General features: G+C 47.0%; 1 protein-coding gene across 1 annotated transcript; it reads left to right on the forward strand.

Moving 5' to 3' along the window:
* Positions 1-1,932: 1,932 nt before the first annotated feature.
* Positions 1,933-20,285, forward strand: LOC149362635 (uncharacterized). The gene is made up of 9 exons (XM_089568349.1): positions 1,933-2,172; positions 2,775-3,153; positions 5,021-5,228; positions 6,865-7,065; positions 8,592-8,789; positions 15,704-15,967; positions 17,479-17,613; positions 19,071-19,515; positions 19,890-20,285. The coding sequence occupies exons 1-9, from the start codon at positions 1,933-1,935 to the stop codon at positions 20,283-20,285; spliced, it is 2,466 nt and encodes an 821-aa protein (XP_089424475.1).
* Positions 20,286-21,833: the final 1,548 nt, after the last annotated feature.

Raw genomic sequence — 21,833 nt, forward strand, 5'->3', positions numbered from 1 at the left:
GGACCCCTTACACCGCATCATATCTGAAATGGGAGGAAAGTGAGAAGAACAAGTTTCAAAGCACGTAAAAAAGCAATTGGTACCTCGGTTAACACGGGGACAGAAAGACTGCAAGACAAAGGCATTCACAACACTGTAGACGAAATTAGTTAAGGCCATGCGATTTCGCAGAGGATACGGCTATTAGGAAGCAGGGCGGGAAGAGACGTACTTGACAGTGCTCTCATCCAACCCAAACACTCAAGACTGGGAGGTGACGCTGTCCAGCTCACATTCTGAAGACCGGCTTTAACAAGCGAACCGGGCAAGAGCGGCGGCGAAAGCCGATGGACTCCTGGAATAAGGGCCCGCCCAACTAACCTCGATTTAGTCTATCAATTGGACGTTTTTGCCACTCACTCATATCATACAGTGCCATATATCTAACAACAGCCCCACCAAGGGGCAGCCATTGCGGTGGATGAGTGGTTAGAGCGCTAGGCTACTGACCCGGAGTTCTCAGTTTCGAACCGGGCCGCAGCGGCCGCGTTTTGATGGAGGCGAAACGCAAAGGCGCCAGTGTGCTGTGCGATGTCAGTGCACGTTAAAAGTCCCCAGGTTGTCGAAATTATTTTTTGTTGTTGCTGTGGCCTTTGACAGAATGGCACATACCCACACTGGGGGATCGGCCAAGAATCGGGAGGTAAAGGTTGCTATTCACCTGTACATAGTAAATGCAAAAGAAAAGCACACGGGAAAGCAACACCCGGGAGTCTACCACAAGGAGGGCAGGGAGTGAAAAAAAAATAATAATAAAATGAATAAATAAATAAACAAATTAATTAAAAAGGAGGATTTTGGATTGGAGAGAGAGAGAGAGAAAAAATAGAGATTAATTCGAAATATAATAAAGCATAAAAAAGAAAATACTGTAAGCTTTACCAAGGCAGTCGATGAGATTCCAGCAAGAAATTTTGAACAGCGTCACAAACAGACCTGTGGCTGAACCCAAGCGTGGTGGCGCCAAATGATAGCAAGAGTGGGCTACTCAAACTAAGGCCAACATGCTGTAAGGGCAACTCCAGCAGTCTTTGTCTCAAAGAGGTGAAACGACGACAATGGAGCCATCTTCCTTTCTAACGGTGCGGTTTGGGTATCCACCGACATGTGAGACAATTACTCGGCCATTTGCTTTCCTCAAAACAAATCTGCGTTGCATTTTTTTCCTGGCGGATGCAGCTACCTTATCCTATCAGGATGAAACTCCTAAACACAATAGTGTGCTCTTCATGTGAGCGTCAAAGCAACGAGCTGAGGTCGTTGAGGAATTATATGAATGAATATTAAAGTATTCTTATGCCTACTGTTTCTATATTTCGAACTTTTTTTATTTAGTTTTGCACCGAGTGGATGGTCTGCAGGGGACTGAACGTTCGCCGTCTTCTCCCGCGTGCCTATTTCTGCTTGTTTTCTGCCTCTCCCTGGTTTACGTTTAAATTTAAGGTGCACGGCACTCGCGGACAAAGAAGAAGGGACGAATGGACCGTGCGCCTTCGCACGAGCAGGCCCATGCGAGAAGCTATCGCGTGCTCGTTTCGCTCCGTTCAGAAGAAGCAAACGCGGAAGAGCAGAACATCACAGCTGATCTACTGCCTGACTTTTCCAAGCATACGGAGGCAGAGACGACTTCACCGAGGGCCCGAATTCTCACGTGGCTGGAGCCGAAGCGGTATCAACCAGGAACCTTGCGGCTGGCAGCAAGACTGCTCCCTCTCGCCTCCATTCTCCCGACGGGAACACACAAATACGAGCCACCAGACGAGTCATCGGAGCCTTCGCCACCTCTTGCCGGTAGCTAAGATCAGGCTGCAAATGAAGTCCATCATAAGCGGCGGCAGCGCTCGAGCCAGCCCGCGGAAACACTCCTCGAAAGCCAAGAAGAGTACTTCGGCGATGCCAGCCGTGAGCAGCGCCGCTTCCCTTGGTAGCCAACTCCCTCCCCCGGCGTCGTTCAGGGAAAGTGAGGACACTGACGGCGACCTTGATGCCAAGCTTTTGAGCGGTCCTCTGCCAGTCGGCTGCGTGGATCCCGCTAGGAGCCCGTCTGTGGGTCGAACCGGGATGATCCAGCACAGAGCTTCATCTGGAGTTGAAGCCTTAGACGAGAAGGTCATGGAGCGCCTGCACTCTCTGGTGAGTGTTCACTGCTGTGAGCTGCGGAAGCAGGCAACCTACAGCGTTAAACGTCAGCTAAATTAATGTGAAAGCCGTGTGTAGTCTCCGTTAATTCTTCTGGGCTCAAAATACTACAGTTGGGAGTAGGTCTCAGCTCTACCTACCGCACTCTGGAATTTCCTTCTGTCGATGACATAAAGTAGCAGACGCAAACGCACAAACATGAAACTTGCCCGTTGGCTACTACATTGCCATTTCTCGTGGAAAAATGGCACTTATCCTCTCAGGGCTGCCAGCCGTGCGACTTCGCGCATGAAACGTATGCTAGTAGTACACGGCTGCAAGACGTACACACTTATGGTTTCGCCGCACTTTGATCTTACTGTTTCCTCGGCGGTACCAACGGTTACTCGCTGCATTGTCCTATGAGCGTTGGCAGCCTTTGATCAGGTTCGCAACCTTCCCGTTATTCAACACTACAAGATGTAAACGGATGCTCCGCATCAACTCCCACAGCCATTGTGCATTGCGGCCCGGCGCAGCCTGAGGCATACCCAAGTACGCTTTATACATCTCCTCGTGCACTCGATCCTTAATGGACTAGCCTGGTTGGGACGCAGGCAGAGGAAGGCGCCGACAGCGGCTCTCCGAAGAAAGGCATCCTGCGGTGCGACTTCCGGTGGCAGGCAGTAGCGGTGTGCTCCGCAGTCGTGGTCGTGGTGTTCGCTACCCTGGCAGCACTCCTGGTACGCAGATGGTCCTTAGGACCACAGATGCTAGAGCGCAACCCCGCCTGCGGCCCACCCGGCTGCCAGCATGTGGCCGCCGAGATCCTCAGTCGCTTGGACCGCAGTGTCCACCCGTGCGACGACATCCAGGCGCACGTGTGCGGCCCCATCAGGTGGGAGAGCGACCTAGTTACCGACACGGCCACGGACATGATGCGCCGATGGAAGATGCGCGGCGCGGTCTACCTCGAATCCAAGAAGAGGCCTCAGGGTGCGTCTTGTGGCCGTGTTCCGAAACAGCGCAGTGGTTGATCGCTTGGTAGCTTCGGCCACGATCATTGGTTAACTCTTTCCCATCAATGCCCGTAAACTGTCAATCTCCGTGATTGATGATTGCGAGCTCCTTCATAAAACCACTTGACGCGGCGCAGGGCACGTCGTACCATTTCGTAGACCTATTAGTGACTACTTTCAGTTTTTGAGTCAATTTTCACCAGGGTACAATTTTCAAATCTGCCATCCGGGATCGCTGAGAGCCATAGCAACTCACGCGGGTCCATAGCATGTGTGGTGTCGCGTGCCTTCTACCTTATACCTCGCGTACCTTCTAACTTACGGCAGCTTCTGGTCCGGCGATGATCCGAGGCGTTTAGGTCAAAGCTTGTGCACTGAATCCTCAAACGTGAGGACCCAGCCACCGTTACTATTCCTCCCACATCCGCAGGTAACGGAGCACAGCCCATTGAAAATGGGCAAATGACGAAATCGTTAGCAATGTTATGATGGCACAAAAATAGAGCTCAAGAAGAACGTAATTTGTAAGCCATGTGAAGTGTTGTTAGTCTTTATCAATCACGGCACTGGTCTGTTCCATTGCGCGCCACTAAAAATGGTTGACCTAAATGTTTATAGCTGAAAGACTTTGTGAGCATTACTTTTTTCACCACGCTTTATTCCTATAATTCCGAACATTTTAACGCTTGCTATTTTTGTGCGCATTTTTATTTTCAGATATAGGAGTTTTAACCAGATTTATTCCGATGTTTTCTTTTGTAAGTTACCACTCAATAATGAAGCGGTGAATGCCCCTTAAAAGCCTTCCAGCTAATGGCGTCGAACACTTCTCATGAGGCATGGAGTAGGCAAGAAAGTAAACGATAAGGGCCTTGGTCCCCTTTCCTTGGGAAATGAGTCCGCCTAAGCCCACTAAGCCTTATGACATCCTATTAAATACCTGCAGGTTCGTCCAACAGCACAGCTAGAGTAGCCTCATTGAAGAAGGTTCTAGCGTTAAAGGTTACCAGGTTCATTTTCCAATGGTGGCCTGTCCGGAGCCAGAGATTGTCCGTTTGTTGGGAGTTCTTTGTTCGGTGTTCGGGCTAGGGGTGCGGAGGACTTAAGGGAGTTAAAGGGAAAGTTGAAAATGGCACGGTTTACTACGGCTGAGGACAAAGGCCCTTCTGACTTTACTGCCTAGCCTCTGCTGCGCAGCCAGAACTGGACGACGTCATTGGTAGGACTGTTCTCATTTGTGTACATGCTTTAGTTGGAACTTAATACAAAATATACTGGTCGACGAACTAAAATTTTCAAGTTGTTTTCTGAACAAGTTCGTGTAGCTCCATTTCAGTGTGCGACAGAATATAATGTCTATCATTTTCGTAAATGATAATCGCGATTCACAGAAAACAGCTGTTTATCCCGTGGCTGGTAAATAATCAATAGTCTTCGCTAATATTTAATAATGAAGCGCCCGCAGTTGAGACTGCTGCTCACATGTCTAATTTGAAATAACGAAAAGCAGCGGACTACAAGTGAGATGATCTGGGTGGTTGCTTACTTTGTGGCGCATTCATTGACCCGTTTCAAACGTGAGTAGCTGAGGTAGTCATGACACCATGCATTACCTTCTGCGTTCACAGAGCTACGCGTAGAGTGGTAACTAGGCGTGATAAAAACATTCATCATAAAGACTCAGCAAGGTTTTGCGAATCAGTCTTAGATACCTTCTGATATTCTTCGTGACTGGACGGAAGTGTTCTTTTCGACTGTTTAGGCTTTTTTTAGTAATTCTTTCTGGCTTTGCCATAATCTTTGAACATGTGACCCCGAAAATGACGCTATTAGTGGCATCGCAGCTGCCTTCGCCTTGTACGATACGTGCATGCACCCGCGCGGGGAGACGGTGTCCGAGCTCAAGGCCTTTATGCGGGAACGTCATCTCTCGTGGCCCGAGTACCGCTCCATGGGCCGCCACGCCCTGTACGTGCTGTTGGACTTGCTCATAAACTGGGGCGTCCCATTCTGGTTCGAGATAAGCCTGCGGCGTCTGCCCAACGACACCAGGTGCGGTCCTGACTTTTCCCGCGCTGCGAGTGCGTTCTCATTGGGGTGTACGGGTCGGACGGTCATTTGCTGCAATGAATTACGCACTGTGATGTAAGACTGACAAGAATAGAACGTTCCTTTACACAAACTTCTCTCAGTATGCACAACACTGCCATCATCCCCCGTTTTTCTCAACAAGTTTTTAGTACATCCAAGAAGCACCTTTGTGCAAAAGCTTGGTTTTCTTCGGCAGTGTGCTCTCAAATAGTTGTGGCAAGGATACCGTCTGAATATTGAGGAAAGTACCTTGTATATTGCAGTGTTGTATATAACCATTGATAGGGAGTGGGTAAAGATATTTAGTATTTTCAAGGAAGGGTCAATGAAGTTCTGAACCAGTTCCGTCATATATTGGTCGAAATACATGTTTATGACCCATATGGCCTGCCTGCCAAACGTATACCGAAAGACTAGTAAGCAGCCAACTAAGAAATGTTAAGATCATTGGCAAGGCAGAAATAAGAACGCGATAGATTGATAGATAACTGCAGCTTTCTTACGCCAACTAAACCAAGTTGAGAATATTTTAGATAGAATCTGGAAGAGGGACTTTTATGGGTAGGTACGCTACAAAATAAACTTCAAAACTGGAGCTGCACTGTAGTGCGAAGGTAGAACTTGACAGGGAGAGGCTGTAAAAGTAAGCAACTCAGGAGCCTCTTTTCCTACGCATGGTACTAGACTGGCGTGACTATAGACTATTGGGAGAAGCCGTTGCCCTCCATGGGGTGTATCGCGAGTCTCTATGACTTTAACAAGGGCGTACGTTGGGCTTAAGTGGGCTGCCCAAAGCCACACAGTTTTTTGGCGCCTAAAAGCCCACGAGGCAGCGACATTTGAATGCATTCGCAATCCGTATCGCAGCGCACAACAGCGCAAAAAGCCGACGGACGAAAAAAAGAGCAAGACAACACGGCTGCTGTTCAGAAGTGTACTGCTAGATTTTTTTAGCTCTTTTACACGTGTAAGCCTACGCAGCATCTGTGCGTTGTCAAATATGGTGTAAAAATGCAGTGTACAAGATACAGACACGTGGTTACAATCATTGTGATACTGCATGCAGTACAAATGCACGAGCATACGTTGCTTGCAAATCATGCTTAACTGACAGGGACGGGATTTTCATGATACTCCTGCTGGGTGTGAAATTAATTAGCATTTATACACAGGGCCATAGGCAGGACATGCAGTGCGGAGAAGAGATAACAAATGGTCCTTTAGCTTAGCGGGGTGTATTCCAAGGCAAGGTGAAATAGTTCGCGGCGGAGAGTCACGGGGACAAACTGGATTAAGAATTCGATTACTCACCGCAACTCTTCTGCAGCGGAATTATGGTGCAGGACAGGTTGTTTGACTGTCGATCAATGAGTAAGGGCATCCTTACGAGGTGTATGTAGGTTAGCTGCAATGAGAACTCCGGAGACGGGACAGGCTAATGTTCTACCGCCCATAAGACATTTTTGTTCAGAAGCTTAGGTTCTGCTCCACAATTTTATGTGCGTCTTTCCATAGGCGGGAACATAGTGCCGCTAAACGCTATAACGCAAAGCATCCTTCTCAAAATGAAACTCTTGATTGCGTACTGCGGTTCCAGGCACAGCCTGTACATCAACCGCGTGAATATGAACAAATGGCGCCGGCAGCAGCAGATCTCTGCGGACCAAGGCCGACTGACGCAGTACGCTATGCAGTTCTACGACATCTTCGACGCCAGTCAGGCTGCCCGCGCTCGCATCCCAAGTCTGCTGGCCCTGGAGGAGAAAATTCACGCGATCATCGAGCCCCCTGAAAAAGAGTTCGTATAAACGTCACTGAAGCTCAATACGTGTCATTAAAGCGCATCGAGTACGGCATGTCTGCGGCTCCTGAGTTTCCGTGCCAGCCGAATGAGCCCTCTCTTGTTTCACTCCCAAACCATGGCTATTGTTCCTGCTCCTCACGTTGCATGAGTGGAAGAGAGCGCGTAATAATGAGCTACATACCACCGGAAGTGGCAGAACAAATTTCTGCTCTTTGACTTTATGAAGAGGTGCTTCAGAAATGTTTTCTCAGGAGGCTAAATCAGTTTCCAGCCATCATAGCAGCTCGCCACTACCCCCGACGACTAGAGCAGCAGCAATAGGGGCCCGTCGTATTGCTAAGGAGAAGAGGCGTCGGTGGCGTTGAATATGCAACAGGGAGCTCCAACTGTTCCTCACAGCGTTCCGCACTGCAGTTAAGGAACTCAAACGTTCTGTTTACATAAGTAGCTTCCCTGCTCAAGACCAAAAATACACTTTATCCCGAATAATGCAACGGTCATCTAAACTTTGTGGTCCGCATCAGTTTGATGGCCTTCGCACCTCTTTTGAGGTCTCTTAGCAATCGCAGCTCACCCGCTAGCGGCCGCAAGTGCAGATCGACTATGGGTGAATGCAACAAAGCGGCCAGTTGTTATTTGCGGCGGAAAACTTAATGAGATGAGACTTCATTTGTAGCGTGATTTTCATTTAAGTGGTTCAGAAAGAAACTTATTATCTATGAAAGCTATATGTATGCATTGCACCGGTATGGAGGAAACCCTAATTAATAAACACGGGTGAAAGAGTGCAAACTGCCACAAAATATGAAAAAAGTATGGGCACATAGATGTCTCTTAAGGTAGCTTCCCGCTTGTCGCAGGTGTAGCAGTATAGATGGGCCAACCGATATGACTTACTGCACTGGATAATAGACTAGAGGCCACTACAGCCTTCAAAACTATTTCACAGCTTTTTGGCTATACTGACCTCTCTCTGATAGGAAAAGGCGCATTTATTTTTGGTATAATTTTGTTTGGAAATTTCTCGGCACTCGATTGAGACACCACGCGTGAAGCTTTGAAAGAACTTCGCGACCACTGTTCGGACAAGAATGGAGGCATAGCCTGCCCTTCGGAATTCACACGAAAGAACTGGATTATTTCACTTTAGTTTTCTTGCGAGAACAGCCGGCAGTGGCGACGCTTGAATTTAAGACTTTGGCACTTTCTAGCTTATTAAGGTCCTCTTTTCAAAGAAAGTCTCACGTTTTTTTTAGGGAGCAGTAATTTATTGACAAAAAACTACCTAAATTTTCCCTCTCTCAGCTGAAGAAACCTGCGGGATCTTTTTAGCCAAGTTCAACTAGTGTATAATGCATAAACGTCTGCGATGGTTTTTTTGTTGATTGTTTGGCGCATCAAGCCCGCAATGCAGCTGAGCTGGAATGAGATAGTGAAGGGCCGTACTGTTATGGTAGCGCCACTTCTATTTCTCATCAGCCGAATCGCATGTTGGATGTGTATTACTTGTATCCGCACAGGGAGAAGAACGAAGGACCCACAGTGGCTCAAGTTCCATTGAAGGTCGCCTCCATTTTCACGCCAAACATCACTACCGACATGTGGATTAGCTACCTGAACGAGCACCTGCGCCCTTACCGCTTCCAGGTCAATGACAAGATATTGATGGACGACTTCAGTTTGCCAAAAATCATCAACGAACTTTTTCGCCGCTTCAGGTGAGTAGCTATTTTCTTCGCGAGTGGGGAAATTGTCACATGTTGCAAATTCCACGCAAGTCTTCAAGGATCACTTAAGGACGCTTCGTTCGAACTCGATTTTTAGGAATGCCGATTGGTATTGCGCTTCGTATCGGGCGTTGTTACGGCACTGGTGATTCTTTCATACAAATAGGAACCATCTTGCTTTCGCTATCCTTGTGCTTTTCATGTGTAGAGCAATTCTTTGAATGGCAGTGTAGTCAGAGAAGGTGCCTAAAAGAGCAGCTGGAGGTATAAAACTTGTAAGAAAACATGAACACAGGAGTGTGAATAAGAATCTAAACAAATAAAGCAGCTTTTTTTTGGGTGCTCCTCAACTAATGGTTTGTGGTCAGGCCCGGTTTTTTATAGCAAACTATTTTGCGCCGGTCAGAAATTAGTGGTAATTTATCTCAACATTTTCTGTGTTCGTTCATCAGCTGATAACGATAAAACATCTAAAAGACGTCAAAACATTCATAGAGGTTACAAAGTGGACAAGGAGGTAGAAAAGGTGCGTTATAGTCCGTGGTATGCTAGACTATCTCGCTGAAGGAATGTACGCGTGCTGACCCGTGATTCTGCTTCCGAAGCGTTCTCGCTCTCACTCCTCTTGTGTGTTAAAAGATCTCGCCTCACGCTTCGTTAATTAAGCGATCATGCTATCGGACCTTTTTCGTGATAATCTCGCAAGTCACATTAGAAGGCGTTCGCATTGTCGGCAATTGGCAGCAGCACTGGTGCAAGGCTACACCGATGCGGTTGCCATAGTGCTAGGTCATAGCAACGCAGCTTATGAAATTTTCAGAGGCGAATTAAAATGGTCGTTCTGTCACGAGCGCCGGGTGATACTTTCGCGCCGCCAACTGATTCGTCCCGACGGTCCACATACCCGACACGGGGTGTCACCTGGCTCCCTAAAGGCGATTCTTGTGCAGAGATCGGCGTAATGCCCGCTGCCTTTCGGCACGCTCTAGAAGCTTCTCCGGCTTGCCGCTGCCTGGCGTTATAATTTTTTAGGATTCTGTGAATATCTGCCTTCATAACGTCTTTATTGCAGGTGATAATTTAAAACCATATGCAATTTGACCGGCTGAAATCGACGATACCATGGGCCAAGACTTCAAAAAAATTGGAAACAAAAATTCTGTGCCTCATTTAAGCAGCGCATTGTGCACTTTGCAAGTCCTAGAAGTCCATCTCTAGGCGGACGGAAACCGGACGGGCCGAATTTGCTGATAAAGCGCGGCGAAAATGTAGCCCTGCTTAAAAGTTCTTTATAGATAAAAGCAGCTTTACTAGTTCCGGCAAGCTCAACATTGTAGTCTCAAGAATTGCAACCGCTCAGAGCGCGCGTGTATGATGTGGGGGACCGCTATCTGCAGTCCAAAGGCCTATTTTGGTGTAGTTTGTGAATGTCAGAATATCCAAACGATAAGCTGATCAAATATTCCAGCAAAGTGAGTCTCTAGGAAAGAATACCCTGATGACTGTCATAAGTGTTGGCATGAAACATTAAACCTTATCACTTTTCCTTCTTCCTCAAAAACGTCCAGAAATAATTCTGAATCAGCTTGGGCTGGCGTCGAGAATTTCCATGGGCTCTTCTTGTATCAGGCTGAAAAACTGGAGGAGAGACATAAGCTCCGCATTAAAGGCATGACCGTATAGCGTTAATGAGTTAGTGCTAGTATATGCGGGATCGGTCGCTCAATAATTTATATCAAGATAGCACTAAAGAGGAATCAGAACTCCTGTTTTTACATCGGGGCTCGATCTGCATGTTCCGAGCATTCTGAGAAACTTAGAATAATGGTCCTCTGCGGCCGATTTCCCAAATTTAAATCGGCAGAAAATCCTGCCTAGGTCCAATTTGCAAAATTCGCTTTCCCGCGGAATATTAACATTATTATCTTGGTACATTCTCTATAGCAATACTATTATCTCATTTCAGATAGTTTTATTTGTAGTACATTAAGAGGACCCCTCTCTTTACCTCCGGGAAGGCTTAATACAGAGGCCAGTTTTCCTCCCTAGCTATAACATTGGGTAGGCATGAACACGCTGCCACCTAACCGCTTACTAATTCTGAACCCGTATTGAAGTTATCCCACTAGCTGATTCCATTCTATTCATGTCTGTTAATTTTAGAAATCTGCCTGCATTCCTAGCTGGTATGTGACCGATCTTAACGTAATAGATCTGACTGATCGTAGGTTGCTTCTACCTTCTTTCCTTTTACAGATCCACTTTATTTTACTCGTTCATCAGCTGTCTGGAATTGTGGCATTTGATATGACTGTTTCCAACGATTATAACGTTTCCTTGTTGCTTCAATCAATTTTATTAATTACCTTGTCTAGAATTTCGCCTGACGCGCTGATTGTGCATATACACTTAGTAATATTGGCCTCCGGCTTTTTGCACTTCTGGTTGTTCCGTTGTAATCTCGTGTCAGTTATGATGTCCTGCGCTGCTTCTGCCTTTAATGGTATGACACTATCGTCGCCCCCATATGACTCAGCTAAAACTGAAGTAAAATGTCACCGCGTCGTCCCCTCACCAGTTTCTATCCACATCTCAAACACATCTCAAGTTACTTCCTGCTTTCTTCCATTATTCCATACCAAGCAAATCTGGACAAAAGCAGTTTTGAGCGGGAAAGAGTTTACGAGCGCAATTTTTTTCATATACTTTAAGGTTACTCTATATCAATCAATATATCCGGAGGTCTCTCCTCAGAAGGCTTGCATTTTCTGCTATTAATGTTTTTGCTATCGTCAAGAGCATTCTCCATTGGTTTTCTATGACAGCCTTAACTGCTCGTTACGAGCGATGGAAACACTACAGAGGAATGGTTTTACTACATATCATATCTGAATAATAAACCATTTTCTTCAATACTTACACATCAGTATATTGAAGTTCTCCAATATTGAAAATATTTGCCGAAGAATGTTGAACACGTAACCCAGAAAGTATTCCTTGTGCAAGAATTTTCTTGGCCCACTGCCATCCAACGATCATTGGACTGCTTTGTTTTCCTCTGGACACTATGGTTTGCACCCCCGGTTTTTTTTTTCGCTAACATTTCTAATTTTTGCCTATTTCATCTTGAGAAAGCTTCGCGTCCTTTGCCTCTGTGTTCTCCCGAAACTAGCAGTCGTTACTCGGTGATCTTCCTAAACTATTTATTCCACCAGTTCGTCAATTCTTTTCTGTCCAACGGTTTGCCACTTCTTGTTTCCTTTTCGCAATGAATGAGTCGTACTAAATGATTAAAATCCAACTTTTCCACAGGGCGCTTCCCTACTGCTTACTGAACACCTGCTGTTGTTAGAGCTATAAGTTCGTCTTTTAAATTTCCGGTTCTTTTTCTATTTCTTACATTTCTCTCTTGATCAGATGCCTTTTCTTCAAACTAATAAGTTTAGAATCACTCCCCAAACTGTACTTTCCTCCTCGTCTATTTCCTTTTTTGCGAGCGTGCCATACATTCCTTGCGACATTATGCAGTAGTCCCTGGTCGGCTTCCTTTGCCAGAAATACGATGTGATGAGACCCTCACGCTCTGGATCGCTATTCGCAATACCTAGATTACGCTGCTCACAATGGTCAAGCAATAACTACCCGTTTCTATTTCTTTATGCACCTTGAAACCGCCTCTCAACTCTTTTATTCTTCAGTGAGACATAATACCAGATCTTTACTTTCATGCATGCAATTGTCTCTTGGCCATCTCATTTTGCCTGCAGTAGTTCATGATGCCCAGAGATGTCTGAAAGTTGTTTATTTTCCCAAGTTGTTCCTTGACGTATCAGCGTACCTACCCCTCCTTCCTTCTTCGTTGCTGATGATGATGATGATTTTTTATGGCGCAAAGGCATCTGCGGCCAAACAGCGCCATGACGCAAGGTTTTTTTCTTCTGCTCAAAGTGGTGTCAAAGACCCATTTTCCAAAGCATTTCGCCCTAAATAAGCCGAGCACCAGCCATGGGAAAGCTTGTACCCATTATATCACCGGTGGATAGCCGGTGGCACTGGGGATCGAACCCCCACACTTCTAGCCTGCGAGGCAGGTGTCCAAAAAACTAGGCCACCGCTGCGGTACCTTTCTTCGTTGTTGTTCTGTTGCACTTCTCTCAGCATAGCCATAGATAAACGGTGGGTTGCATTGATCTCCGAAATTTGCCCCTTAAAGAACGTATACAGTTCTTACTTTAACGCTCTTCTTTTAACCATTTCGCTCTCTTGCCACAAGACAATATTCTTGCTCTGGGATGGCACGTCTGCAGTAGTGTGCACTAAAATGCTGTCTTGTCGTGCCCCAGCACTGGCTTCTATTTGATGTTACGAATAAGAAATATCCACATAAAATCATTGCATCAAAGTATCTGAGTCTTATTGGACCAAATTGCCGTGATTATCACAGTTGCGCTACCTGCGAGTGTGGTGGGGAAGTTGAATGGTGCAAGGCGCCACAAAGAGCTAGCTGCCATGGTCATGGGTGACACCACAAGCTGTAGTCGACCCCTTCCCTCTAAGTGGCCACGGTGAATGAGCAAGTTTCGTGAAGGAGTTCCTCAACGGATACATTCAAAGAGCTCTGCTGATTGTTAGTTGGTGTATGAAACGGGTACTGCACAGCCTCTAGAATGTGATCATGTGGTTCCTGTGTCTCAAACCTGAAAACATTAGACGGGACTTCAGGGGGCAAGGGAGTGTGGTACATTTACCACTGCCAGTTCTTTGACCCTATGGTCAATCTATGTGAGCGGTTGAGAACGGCGTCAGCGAGCCTCCTCTGGAAGCAACCAGCCTGCCGTAATGGACGACCCGCAGAAGATCTGGGTGTCATCTGGCTCCAATCACTGCGTTTTGCCGCGTCGAAATGCGGCCGTCTTTCTTTTACCAAGAGCGACGGACTGAAGTACCAGAACAAAAGGGCCCAGTTTATGGTGTTACGTCACGGGCCGATCACCGCCGTGGCGAGCAGGCGGAGGTTATCCCCAAAAGCCGCGACCATGCCTGGAGACAAAGTTCTCGTTTTCGGTGGTTCCCTTCCGGCTTGCCTTCTGGCACCTCGGTTGTTGAGGCACACAGGTGGGCAGCGCAGCCTACGCAACTTTGACGGGATCCTCTTCTCCCTCAGGTCAACCTGTGAAGAGGGACGTGTCCACAAGTGCGGAGGTGTGCGATTGAGCGTAAAAGTAAACGTTACATAGCGCTGTCAATTCTGCTAGGCGTCCTCCATCTAGAAACTTTAGGAAATGAGGGTACTGTAAAACTTTGAACCGAGTGCGGCCGTGAGACTCTCCAGTTTTTTTCATTACGTTGTACGAAATGTAATAAACTTAATCGTCTTCTTTCGCCATCATCCGACCCCTTCATTCTACGGCATTTCTGTCCGGTTGCAACGGGCGTCGACATGACCGAGGATTCGTCAAGCTGCGACCCAGAACCCCTCATGTAACGAGCTGTGAGAATTCTTTTAACAGATAGCTGTATTAGCCTAGCTTTCCTTCTTTCGCGTCGTTATGATTCTTCATTCTATGTGAAGACATGGAGTACAAAAATGGACGCCAGTAAACATGGCACAGAGGTGCAAGCTCGGGAGAACGGCCAGTCTGCCCTGGGGCCTTACTCTATCAGCAGCTCAATTCCAATTGTCCATTGTACTTCCATTTGGGCCTGTGTCCCTGGTCGTGCAGCTAGGTATACCCGCTTCTTTCAAGCGTTTGTGGATTCGACGGGGGCATCGGACGGTTGTTGACCGGATCTCACCTTTGGCTGCATTTTGGAGCAGTGGTCAGGTCCGGTTGGCTACTGTTGACAGAACGCTGCGATGCACCTCACCATTGTTTGCATATCGTGGTCAGTGGGAGATGTTGACGTCCGGTCGGAAACCACCCCATGCCCGGGTCGCTTCTAACAGACCCTTGAAAGCTGCGGGTGGATCTGAGCTACCAATAACAGAGGAAGAATAGGATGCGAAATAGACACTTGAAAATAGGCAGCTTATAGAATACGGTCCCTGGTCTCCGTTCTACGCCGAAGGCCAACATGAGCAGCGGGATTTGAAACGGTGCCCAAAAGATCCCAGACCGTGATGCATTGCACACTTCGCCTGACCAATCCAGACAGTAATTTATTACTGCGAAAGCAATACTACTCCCAAGAGTAGCCTTTCGCGTAGCGGCGGCCACTTGCCACGTTTCACCTTTAGAATGACCCCTGACGTCATACCATGCCTAGTGACGTCACAGCGTGACGTCATACCAGGGGCGAAAGATGGGCTACTAACTCGGCTCGTCGGGTAACGGCGGCCGCTTGCCACGGCGCTCCTCCCGCTAGAGGCGTTAGTGACGTTATAGCGTGACGTCACACCAGGAGCGACACACGGGCTACCAATTAGGCTCGTCGGGTAACGGCGGCCGTTTGTCACGGCGCGCCGCGCTGTTCCCACTAGAAGCGCTGCATATGCAGTATAAAACACCTGCTCTCGCAACCTACCAGGCTTAACCAAAGCTAAGCCCCAGCCTAATTCTTTTGGTTGCAGCGGGAATTCTTCTTCAGACGTAGACATGTGGCGGTGTCAGAGAGGTCAGTGTTAAGGGGCAGCCAGGCGTTGCATCATTACTGTGCTAATTATTTGTAGAAGCAGCTATCGGTGATACCTCGCAGAACACAGAAGGTAAGCGAGTAAAATTTTCGTAACTGTATTTAAGCTATGTCAAGGAGGTGATACGAAGTGTCTCTTCTTTTCGCTTACAATAATAAAAATCTCTCAGCTTAGAGCAGATGTGTGAAAAAATGATGTCTCACGGGTGATATTTTTGAAAGCGAAGTTCGGAAGACACTGCATGACGTCGCTCCAATGGTTCTCCGCGCAGCAACGAAGACATGCTGTACACTCTCGGCTGGTGGTTCGCGCAGCAGTTCACGGTCATCACCTCGCTGGACGGCGGTATTGTGTCCTACGGCAGTGTTGCCCAGGCCCAGGCCAATCGGCCCGTCGACTGCTACGCTTTGGCCGAAAGCCGATACCTGCGGCAACTGTTCCTTGAGAGAGCGCGGACGTCGCTAGGGGTTGTGGGAATGCTTCATGTGGAAGAGGTTCTCGAAGTCATCCGCAACACCACAATCACAATGCTCGAGTACGCGCACACACCTGTACCTCCGTGTCACTGTTAGTTTTGCGTGCATGCCCATCGCTCTGTGTGTTTTTAAAATTGCGATTTCTCAAAACGGTCCAGTAAAGTTTTCGGGTTATTCGTTACAAAGTATCTGAAACTTCTATTATCATTATAGCGTGCATGAGCCCTAACAGTGAAAAGTCTTCTCGCCAAAGGTTTTGGTTATTAGCGCAGTAGGTTACTCACACCAGAGCTGAAGCTGAAATCATGAAGGGCTGCGGAGATGTCCTTTTTTCCCTCCTCAAACATTTGTTGTCTGCAGATACTTATCTCTACAGCTCAAAGGCAAACGCTTTTGCCGAAGACTCTTGTTAAGGCTGCACGTAGTCACGAGTGAAGTTCTAGTCAACAATGAACGACAGAGAACACGTCCTCCTACTCACTGTGACGGACCGCTTCCGGTAAAATGTTTGAAGAGTCGCCACCAACCTCCAGGGAATTGTTTCTGTTGTGCTTATAACTATATCTTATTACAGTTCATTGCACCCAGCAGAACGGTCGCAGCCGTTGTTGCACGCAAATGCCCTACTGCAAATGCCCGTAATCCCTAGCTCTAATGTTCCAATGCAGGCGCCTCATCCGCAGCACTGAGCAGAACACCCTGCTTTTTCGTTAAGGCCAGCGGCGTTGCTGGGACAACGTTAGTAGTCGATAGAGCCGTGGTTTGATCGAAACGACAAGCATGTTCTTATATTATTTTCTTCCAGTCAGCAAGCTAATGCTTAAGCGTCCTCTAATTTTCCTATTAAGTTAACGTGGTACGAGGCTTATATGCCATAGTTTTTTTACAGCTGTTTAAGAAATATTTTTTTATTTTATTTCAGGCATGAAAGCAAATATTCTCTCTTTAGTGTTCTTACTTTTATTTTTATAGCCAAAAATGTTTTCCCAAAAGTCTTCCTACCAATTCTAAATCAGATGTAGTTCCGGATAGTGGTTACAGTGCGATGAGTGACAATGCCGATGTCCGTATCCTTAAAATACCGGTGAGGTTGCTTCCATGGTCAGAACTCTGCTAGGGCAGACTCTAGACTTGTAGGGCCGCCACAGTTTGTAGGCCTACCACATTAGTAGGGCCACCGCACCACTTCTTTAGATCGACCACAATCACTGACCTGAAGGTGGCAACTTCACACGATGATCAGTGAGAAGGAGGGAGATAAAAATATCTGGCAACAATGATAGGCTACCACGATAATTTGCCTTGCACTCGGCGTAACGCATACGTTAGCTTTTGTAAAATACTGTTCAAACACTCATCTAAGCTTTCCGCTTGTAGTCTTCACGATTAGATTGCATTGCACCCTACAGTTTTTCAAACACAATTAGGATGGCCTTGTATATTTAGCCCGCCAAACGCAGTAGGCACTCAGCCTTTGTGACCTTAAGTGACTGAAATAGTTGTTCTGGCTGGCCGAGAGCCCGACGACATCTACTACCGTTATCGTTTATCCCTACCTGCACTCTCGTAGATCGCTACCCTGGATGGACGAGGACGGTCGCAAGGAGGCCGCTGCTATTGTAGCAGCCACCAGGTTTGAAGCTTGGAAAGCGGATCTTGCAGACGTTGCCGATGGCCAAATCGATGACGACGACACTTTGAACAAGTAAGCCTCGCTATGTAAATTTAACGAAAAAAATTTTGCCCTTCCCCGTTCTCCTTCACTACGAACGGCAGGTATATGGCATCGAGGACATGTGCACTTCACTACAACCTCGAATACATTACTAACAGTGGCACATACTACTGGCGCACGCCTCGGCCATATAAAATGGCAATGGAGTTCGATGCCTTGGTCGCATGAACAAAGGTGGCACATTTTAAGGCGAAAGCCTGGTATGGCTCATGAGTGGTGTGGACAGGATGTGTCACGCGTTCACCAATAGATATCCATTAACGCTAATAAGACATCTTTATCTAATAGACGCCATTGTTTTCTTCCTTATAGTTGCCCTGTAGAGACTACTCTGACTGAAAACGAAGGTGTAAGTAGGAAACCCACAAAAAAAAACTAAATACAGTTACCAGCATAAACGGCCTATTTCTCAAGTAAAATGCATTGGTGAGCACTGATTTTCGGCGGCCGATCCCTGCTGCTATGTCACACGCCTGTTCATTTTAAAACGGTGACAACCCGTCCTTTTGGGCTAGAACTTCTGGAGTATGAATCCAGTGATGGCGGTATTTTTAAATCCAATTATATCGGACATAAATGGGTCTTTTCCGAAACCCCAATATATCCAGAGGTTCGATGTTGACCGCGCAAATTGACTGCGTATAGAAGTGTCCTCAAAGTTCCTGTCAGCCTTTTCTGTGCCATTTAGTTAAAGTTCCCGAGATGACTCCCGGCTGGATGGCACTATCATTTACTTCTATTTTGAAAAATATATCGGTAACTTCCCTTGATGGCTTCACTCAGACGCTGAAAAAAAATGATAGGTTTGTAACGTAGTTGAACCGAGTAGGACGCGCGAAAGCACTTGCAGCCGCATGCAAAGTCGTCTCGCCACCAGCTGTGCTCAGCACGCGGGAGGACGCGCGCTGACTGAGCCGCTGCCGAAGGCCTGCGCCGCTGGTGTTCCGTCAAAGGTTGAGGCTGCACCCATGCCCCGGGCTTCTCAGCTTTGGTAGTGAAGTAGTGCTCTTCGCAATAAAATATTGGCTGAAAGTGCAGACAGGATGACTTTCCCGCTCCAACAAGGAAAACAGAGCGAAATAGCTCGCCATCGAGAACGGCGCCTGGCACGATCCTAACACCTGGCCATCAGTGCTTGCAGATTTAATTCATTCGAACAATCGCCTGCACTGATCGTTATTTGGAAAGCAATTGCAGTTTATTCGTGTATGGACCTTTCATTCTCTATGGCATGCCTCCACAAAACTAACAATAAGAGGATTGTTCGCTACGCCAACTGACCCATTATTCAAAAGAAAACGACAAATGACAGCGACTTAGTTTAGCTTCCAGTTCAGTATTTTTCTAATTTGTTCATTTGCACGGTGAATATATTTCAGTGTTTAGTTATTTTGGCATCAAAATAGACGAAGCGTTCTCATATGCAGGAAAAGGTCGGGTCTCGACGACCACGAACTGAAAAACGCCGTACAGACAAGCAATGATCATCAGACTCGTTCCGCGGGGCACCACACATCTCAAGCGCCTCCTAAGGATACATTACGGAGAGGCGCGTCCGGTGAACTCGGCATAGCGAACATGCAGAGAGAGTTGCTCCGGCCGCCGTACTGGACGGTCATACAGCGCTGGATCAAGTCAGCCGAAACCTACAAGAGCCGGAACCCCGGATGGCCGCTCAATGACTCGCTTCAGCACCGACACCTGTCATACGGCTGGCTGGCACAGTACGACTACTGGTGGAACGCAATGTTCCTCCAGATGGGCGCCTTCGCCGAGCCCCTATTCTTCCTGGACGCAACCTCGCTGTCTGCCAACTATGCGGGGCTGGGATTCGTGGTGGCCAAACACCTAGCAAAGGCCTTCGATTTCAAGGTACTTCATGCACGAACCTTGCACCTATAGCCTGGCGGCTTTGTTTTGAATGAAGTCTAGACCTAATGATGCATCTGAGCTGCTCAGGCAAGCGCACATTAAAGAATCTTATGTGATAGAAATTAATCCTGAAGTTGACACTAGGACATTTTTTTTTCTCTTCCTTCGCTCACACCCTTCTTCATTCCTCCCATTACGGCTCGACTGAGGTGTCTTCCTCTGTAACCTCAAAAGCTTCCTCTAGCCTCAGGCCCAACTGATACGCTAGTTAAGCATTGTGTTACGAACATCCACCATTTACCTCTCATTATCAGCGGCCGCACAGAGTGCCAACACTAAAACTTCTTTTTCCTGTCGATATTTACTTCCTGCAGCGGGGTACTCGGTTGGACGCCAAACGCGCGACGCGCAGCTGGATCTCCAGTGCAAGTCACTCGCATTACGAGAGCAAGATAATCTGTGCTGGCGGCAGCGAGCAGGTATTGAACCACATCGTGGCGCTGGAGATCGCACTAGCCGCCGCCTTCGGCCAGGAAGTTGTTTATAGGGAAGATGCAGCAGTGAAGAATCTCCTCTACTCGCTTCCGGGTAAGAGCGAGACTTACACCTCAGAAATGGTCTTCTTCCTGATCTACTGCCGCGCCACGTGTGGGTCGAAGCCCGGCTGCGGGGATGTCCTCAGGATGGTGCACCGCTTCGGCAAAGCCTTCAAGTGCCCCGAAAACTCGCCGATGACTTCGGGTCCTAAGTGCTCCTTTTTTGGAAAATGAAATAGGACCTTGAGACGGTGCCGTACATTAGTGATTTATGCCTAGATGTGATGTGCCACGAATGTGTTCAACTGTAAATTGTTATTTTGTCTTTTTCAGACCTTTCTTTTTCACTTCACGTTTTCCTTTATTCGTAACTCTTTATTCGTAACTCTTATTCGTAACTTCGCCACCATATCCAGAGAACTGAGGTAATCAAGCACCCAATAGCCCTAACTTCATTATTTGCTTACTCCCAAACATATCCGTATGGTATCCATTATTATTTCCCGGTTCCCTGCTCTGAAAAAACATTAGAACTCAACTATGAATAGGTAGCAAATGTGATCGGTAGAATTATTGCCCCTGTGCAAGCTGTCAGAACGAACCGCCTTTCTCCAGCCCGGAAAAACTGCGTGGCACCCGGAGTGTTGCCATTAAGTGGCATCTTCGAGGCAGGACGGCGTCTGTTTGGGCTCATGCAATGTGCAGGTTGCAAAGACTGTCTTTAAGCCATATTTTGTGTACCGTGTTCGCCTCTCCGGCGAGTTGATTAGCTTGCACATTTATGTTCTGAGCTTATTCTGCTCTTAAACTCCTAGAAAATGTGCGTGCGAACAGCGCACTTAAATGTTATTGTTAAGCTTCAAGCCTCAGCTTTTGTGGCGGAAACCTTTGTGTGATCGTAGTCTTGTGCTTCCAAAGTGTTATTTGCGCACCCTTCTCAACTTTTTTTTTTTGGCTTCGGTTGTGCTTTGCGGGCATTAGGAAATGTGATTAAACACATACCTAAAAGCCTTTCACACCAAAAACGTTGAATGTAATCGGCGTGTACTGTGAGCAAAACGAAGTTGCAGTCAAGAATTCCTCTTCGAAAGGATGCAGGCATGCAGAAGCCACAAAACGCAACCGAGCTATAAGGAGACATGAATATTTATTGAAGCTCTGAAAAAATCTCAGCTCAGGCCTCCCTTTGCGGTCTGTATGTCATCATCTGATTTTGTGCTTTTCATGTTTCACAAGTGCTGTGTCATTGCCTTCATATATTTTGTTTCTGAACCCCACAGTAGCCTCTGGCTATGGGTTCAGTCAGTGCTTTGGTAATTTGTACGGCAAGAGTAGAAATAAAATGAATGAATGAATGAATGAATGAATGAATGAATGAATGAATGAATGAATGAATGAATGAATGAATGAATGAATGAATGAATGAATGAATGAATGAATGAATGAATCTGTGTGCTTACGTGAGCGTTTAATCTTTCGCACAGATAATAGCAAATAATTGGTGGTGAAGACACCACAGCATGAACATGTATGACACATGTTTATGTATAGGACAGTATTGTAGTGCGAAAATAAAGATAGCAGACTTCTCTTTCGGTACTTTTGGGTGAATATTTTTGTGAAATTCCAAGATGAGGATATATTTCCGTCATGGAGTGGTTGAAGTTTGCCGTAACGACCAATGCGGGAGCTGCTTTCCTGGGCCCTTTCATACAGACGTCCGACGAAACTTTCTATGGCGGACTGTTTCTCTTCATTTTTCGAGCACAGCATTGCCCGCCA

Source organism: Amblyomma mixtum, chromosome 2, assembly GCF_055824585.1.
Source record: "Amblyomma mixtum isolate Tamu chromosome 2, ASM5582458v1, whole genome shotgun sequence".
In the NCBI taxonomy this organism is placed as follows: Eukaryota; Metazoa; Arthropoda; class Arachnida; order Ixodida; family Ixodidae; genus Amblyomma; species Amblyomma mixtum.

Excerpts from the sequence above, each read along its gene's own strand:
- LOC149362635 (XM_089568349.1), top strand. The coding sequence starts at position 1,933 with ATGCCAGCCGTGAGCAGCGCCGCTTCCCTTGGTAGCCAACTCCCTCCC. Across the intron at positions 5,229-6,864 it reads CGTCTGCCCAACGACACCAG|GCACAGCCTGTACATCAACC; the intron begins GTGCGGTCCTGA and ends CTGCGGTTCCAG. Across the intron at positions 15,968-17,478 it reads ACCACAATCACAATGCTCGA|ATCGCTACCCTGGATGGACG; the intron begins GTACGCGCACAC and ends GCACTCTCGTAG.